At 40.8% G+C, this 6,000-nt stretch overlaps 1 protein-coding gene across 2 annotated transcripts in view; it reads left to right on the top strand.

The window, feature by feature from the left end:
• The first annotated feature begins 301 nt into the window (after positions 1–301).
• The window catches only part of PLPPR4 (phospholipid phosphatase related 4), a 97,759-nt gene continuing 92,060 nt past the window's right edge, over positions 302–6,000 (top strand). For both annotated transcript variants that reach the window (XM_033916596.1, XM_033916595.1), the window contains exon 1: positions 302–379. In XM_033916596.1, the coding sequence (XP_033772487.1) occupies positions 302–379 (78 nt within the window). The remainder of the gene's footprint in view (positions 380–6,000) is intronic.

Below are 6,000 nucleotides of genomic sequence, written 5' to 3'. Positions count from 1 at the left end.
TAGCCCCCGATCTTGAATGATGAATAAATGATTAGCAGCAAGAACATAGAAAGCATGACATGATTTCTGTGGAAGCCATTGCTGTTTTTGGAGATTGCAGAGAATGATTTTCTCTGACCATGTGGGAGCTTGAACGGCTGCAAGAGACAAGCTGAATACTGCACGCTCCATAGGTGGCAGCAGGGAAGGAGATGCGAGCAGAGAGGATTAGGTTTGCAAGAGGAAGATCTCTTTGAATCAGTCAGACTGAAACGTGGTTTGTAGCTGCAAGAAAGGACCGAGGCAGAAAAATACAGCAGACATGTCTGCCTTAGACAGACAAAAACACAGAATGACCAAGGATAGTGTCACTTTACTGCCTTGCTTTTATTTTGTGGAGGTAAGTGAAGATAACATGAGCTTCTGATCAGACTGTTATAGTGCAATGCAGAGTGAATTTGCAGATGTCCTGGTAATTTGCTTTGGAGATGGTATTTTATTTTTACTTATAGTATGGTAGAAATGCCTCGTCGCTCCTTTTTGGAGGGGGGATTAACTGTATAACAGAGGATTTGTGGCAAGTGTGCATTGACGAGAGCTGTAATGCAATGCAGTGGGTGCATGTCGGGGAGTGGGCATGCATGTGTGTTTTAACGAGACATAAGCTTGAGGAGCAATGCATTGACTGTACATGGAGCTCGCACAAGCTTTTGAATACTGATCTGCACCGTCTCGTTATTAATGTGAACAAACAGGAAAATATATCATCCTCGTTTAAAAAGAGCTTTATCTCTAGACATGAATCATGCTAATAATTGAGCAGTGTTGCATACGATCAGGTCTGAATCTGAAAGTCATCACCATACATGCTCTGTTCATATTACACTAGAAATTTAGGACTAGTTCAGGTTAGAGGAGCTCTTTCTTTCTTTTTTTAAGAAATGTGATGTTCAGAGCAAATGAATAATGAGATTCTGGTTAATCACTGTGGGAAGACGTTCAGGGAAGTTCTCCCTGTTCAACTAGCTGAATATCAGACATGCAATTTATTAGGAAGGACAAATGATTATAAATCATACTTTCACTTTCCATTTACTAATGGACTCAACATTTCATCCTGTATCTAGAGGTTAGCGTGCACATCTGTTTTTCCTAATGTTGACTTCAGTGGCATAGTGGAATTGTGCCTATACATTTTCGTATGAGAAAACACATTTCCAATTAGTTCTTTTTTAAACAGCGACATTATCCCTGAACCTCACCGTTAACAAGGAAAGATGCATTTGCCCAGGTTTTGACTTCCTCAGAAATGATTACCGCAGATGTAAATATTTTTACAGCAGTGTAGAAACTTGCAAAATTTTGTGTTCTTTCCATTTTTATGTTGAATACATAAATTTGGGATTTCTTTTCATTGCTATCCTTAACATTGTTAATTGCATTTAGGATAAAAAATATTGGGCAAAAACCAGACAACATCCCTGCCACATTTTCAATCAGACCACCAGGTGTTTATTTGTAGAAAAAAAAAAACCCAGATCCAGACAGCATTTTAAATGTACGAAAAGACAACTTCTCTGTCCTTCTATAAGATCTGAGTGGTCATTAATCATAAGATGATGTGTTTAGCTTGACCAGAGGTAGTTATTGGTGGCAAAACAACACTAAGAGTTGCCAGCCTTAGAATAATCATTGCACTGACTCACTGGACATATAGCAGTGAACAAGTCCCTACTAGGGCTTCTGCCATATGCTGTCGTTGATATAGGGGCAGGAATGAGAGGTCTTACGGAGAGATGAGAGAAATAACACCACACGTGGTTTATGTTTGGAAATAATTCATGTACTATTTCTTGCGTCCAGTCTGAACATTTCAGATTGAATGCAACAAATAGTACTTGTAATAGCCTAAATGTAATCAATACACAATTCTTAGACTTGGATTGGAATGCTTTTTTCGTATTGAAGAAGACATTTATTGGTGTTGGGTGTATCATATTCTAATGAGTACCCACACTTTTCCACAAGATAACTTCAACCATAGGCTTACTCATTATCTGGTTTAAGGGGTGAGAGGGAAATTTAGAAAAAAAAGAAAGGATTCCACAATGAAGAAAATATGCAAATAGATAATATGTATTGACCCTCTATAATAAGGTTGTCTTCTCCACTATATAGGACCTTGGATCATCTAGAATGATCATAATTCTTCAAATGGTTCTCTTTTTTCTTATAGGGCTCCTTTTACAAAGGTGTGCTAAGCATTTTAGCGCATGCTAAATATTAGCGTGCGCTAACCATGTGCTAAACGCTAATGCGTGCATGCTAGTCTATGGACACGTTAGCGTGTAGCGCGTGCATAGATTTAGCATGCTAAAAATGCTTAGCGCACCTTTGTAAAAGAGGGGGTTAGGCTCTCTTTACAAAGGCGCGCTAAGCGTTTTAGCGTGGATTTAGCATGCACTAAATCAACATGTGCGCTAACCACTAACACGTCCATAGGATAAGATGCATGCGTTAGCATTTAGCACATGTTTAGCGCACACTAAAAAGCTTAGCGCACCTTTGTAAAAGTGGGGGTTAGTCTTACTTGGCTAACTTGGTGTCAGCCACTGGAGGAAAAGTTTATGGCTAGCATATACTTTCCAAGCATTTGTTGGGCCTACTGAGTTAGGCACCTACCACCCAATTAATTTCATTTTTTGGCAATTATGAATTCATTATTGGTCATTTCAGCACCAATTAAATTAATTTAAAAAGTAAGACAGACTCCAAATCAGCTAGGTATTCAGATTTAGGTACCTTACTTTATAGAATCTTTTATAGAATCAGGCCCAGATTAGAGAGCTGCACGGGAACGGGGACGACGGGAATCCCGCGGGTTCCCCCTTCGGGTCGTGGGGATCCCGTGGGGATGCCCCCTAGGGTCACGGGGATCCCGTGGGGATGCCCCCTAGGGTCACGGGGATCCCGTGGGGATGCCTCCGAGGGTCGCGGGGTTCCTGCGGGGTTGGATGCGAGGCTCGTCTTCTCCCTACCTGCCCTGCTGCAGCACACAGCCGATCGGAACGGAAGTCTTCCACGATGTCAGTGCTGACGTCGGAGGGAGGGCTCACCTGTTTTACATATGGAAAATGTTTTCTAGGATTGTCTCTTAATATTGAAGCATTAAGGATTATTCTGGAAGAAAGATCTAAAATAAATTTCTTAGAACAAGAGGCTAGCAAACATTCTTGTTATGTATTATATTGTATTTCTGAAGGGTTTAGCAAGACCTTTTAAACTGTTTATACTCTACCTCAGTGACCTTCACCAATTTTTAAGTCGGGGCCATTTCGGATCCAATGAGCAAAAAGGAGAGCTGCCAAATATCTCAGCAATGCTGTGACCTCACATGGAGACTAGTGTGTGTCAATGATCATCCACTCCACCAGCCCTCTCTCAAAATATTTACTGGGCATATCCTCAAGGAGGTGGGCATTTCCAAATGCATTCCCTTCACCTATTGATATATTCCTTGTCTTTAAAGCGTTTGGCTCTTCCCTCTTTCTGTCAGGAACTTAGATAGAGAGGCAGAGAGTCACAGAAAAAAGCCAGAATGATGGTCTCCAAGTGCCACCATTGACCTCCAGGCCATGCATTGAAGAACATTGCTCTACTCAAGGAGGTGGGCATTTCCAAATGCATTCCCTTCACTTATTGATATATTCCTTGCCTTTAAAGCATTTGGCTCTTCCTCCCATCCACTTCCCTCTTTCTGTCAGGAACTTGGATAGAGAGGCAAAGAGTCACAGAAAAAAGCCAGAATGATGATGTCTCCAAGTGCCACCATTGACCTCCAGGCCATGCATTGAAGAACATTGCTCTACTCAAGGAGGTGGGCATTTCCAAATGCATTCCCTTCACCTAATGATATATTCCTTGTCTTTAAAGCATTTGGCTCTTCCTCCCATCCACTTCCTTCTTTCTGTCAGGAACTTGGAAAGAAAGGCAGACAGTCACAGAAAAAAGCCACCATTGACCTCCAGGCCATGCATTGAAGAACATTGCTCTACCTGGTTGTTTTTTTTAATAAGTTCCTCCTATCCTATGTCTCCCCCCAATAGTATTTTATTGACACTTTCCCTTACTATCTTCTCAAGTTTCAAGTTTATTGGTTTTTTTTATATCCCGACCATAAAACAAATATCTGACCGGTTAACAATAAAATTTAAATAGGAAGAAATGAAATATTTAATAGAGTTTTAGGAAGATTAGTGAGAAAAATAACGACATATAAAACATACGAACGGACTTGACAGTGAGGGTAAATGGGGAGGTAGGGAAAAAGTTACATAATCTTAGAAGAAGTGAGATAGAGGGAAGGGATATAACATAGAGGGCGGGAGTGCATGATATGAGTGATATGCGCTGAAGGAAAAAAAAAAAAGATGAGATTTAACCCTCTCTTCCTCCCTTCTTTTCCTCAACAGTGTCTTACAAAATTAAATGTTTACAATTCAGTATGATAAGTAGGTTCAGGAAACTAAACTTGCCCCCCAACCCCTTTTATGAAGCCACATTAGTGTTTTTTATCATTGGCCACGCCAATAAGAGTTCCAACACTCATAGGAATTCTATGAGCGTTGGAGCTTTTACCGCCACAGCTGGTGATAAAAAATACTAATGCAGCTTCATAAAGAGGAGGGGGGGATGAATTTGCCATATCCCTTTTTACAGCAGATGAGGCTGAACTACTGAGAAATTAACAGGGTTGCTGAGTAACTCAGTTTCTGAAAGTAGTCTTTTGACTATTGACTTTTTTTTTGAGCTTATATCAAAATATCCTGGGATATTTATTTATTTCTCAAACTTGATTATGAGCCTTATCAGGACATTTGGAGTCTTGCTGCTTGCATTTCAGATCAGAATTACAAGTAGTAAATGTACCAGGTCAGAAATCAAAAGGTAGACACTGGGTTCACTTAGCAGCTCCCAACTATTGTACAGGATTTGTAACTCAGCATAAGAGGAAAAATATTCTTTGGAGCTGTTCTTGCTGAGAAATTGTTTTTTTATTTTTTTACTTGCAGAATTGGAACAGTTTGTTAACATGAAATATGGATAAGGGATGTTTCAAAGCTGTTTTTGTTCATTATCTGGAAAATGAGCCAAGAACTTGGATTCTCTCTCCAACAGATCAAGTGAATAACAAATTCAAGTGAATAACAAATTGTTTTTACCATCCTACATCAATTAATAACCAGCTTTCTCGACAGTATCAGTTGAAACTTTGTGATCACTGGCATGATATGGACATTGTGGCATCCCAGATTTTACATGCTTGAAATATACATAAAAATTAGACATTATACTGAATGTTAAGAACATAAGAATTGCTGCTGCTGGGTCAGACCAGTGGTCCATCCTGCCCAGCAGTCCGCTCACGCGGTGGCCCTCAGGTCAAAGATCAGTGCTCTAAATGAGTCCAGCCTCACCTGCATACGTTCCAGTTTAGCAGGAACTTGTCCAACTTTGTCTTGAATCCCTGGAGGGTGTTTTCTCCTATAACAGACTCCGGAAGAGTGTTCCAGTTTTCCACCACTCTCTGGGTGAAGAAGAATTTCCTTACGTTTGTACGGAATCTATCCCCTTTCAACTTTAGAGAGTGCCCTCTCGTTCTCCTTACCTTGGAGAGGGTGAACAGTCTGTCTTTATCTACTAAGTCTATTCCCTTCAGTATTTTGAACGTTTCGATCAAGTCCCCTCTCAGTCTCCCCTTTTCAAGGGAGAAGAGGCCCAGTTTCTACAATCTCTCACTGTACAACAACCTTCCAGCCCCTTAACCATTTTAGTTGCTCTTCTCTGGACCCTTTCAAGTAGTACCATGTCCTTCTTCATGTACAGCGACCAGTGCTGGACGCAGTACTCCAGGTGAGGGCACATCATGGCCCGGTACAGCGGCATGATAACCCTCTCCGATCTGTTCGTGATCCCCTTCTTAATCATTCCTAGCATTCTGTTCGCCCTTTTTGCATCCCC

This window comes from Geotrypetes seraphini, chromosome 12, assembly GCF_902459505.1.
Source record: "Geotrypetes seraphini chromosome 12, aGeoSer1.1, whole genome shotgun sequence".
NCBI lineage: Eukaryota > Metazoa > Chordata > Amphibia > Gymnophiona > Dermophiidae > Geotrypetes > Geotrypetes seraphini.
Note: the sequence above shows the minus strand (reverse complement) of the source record. Positions and strands in the feature narration are given on the sequence as shown.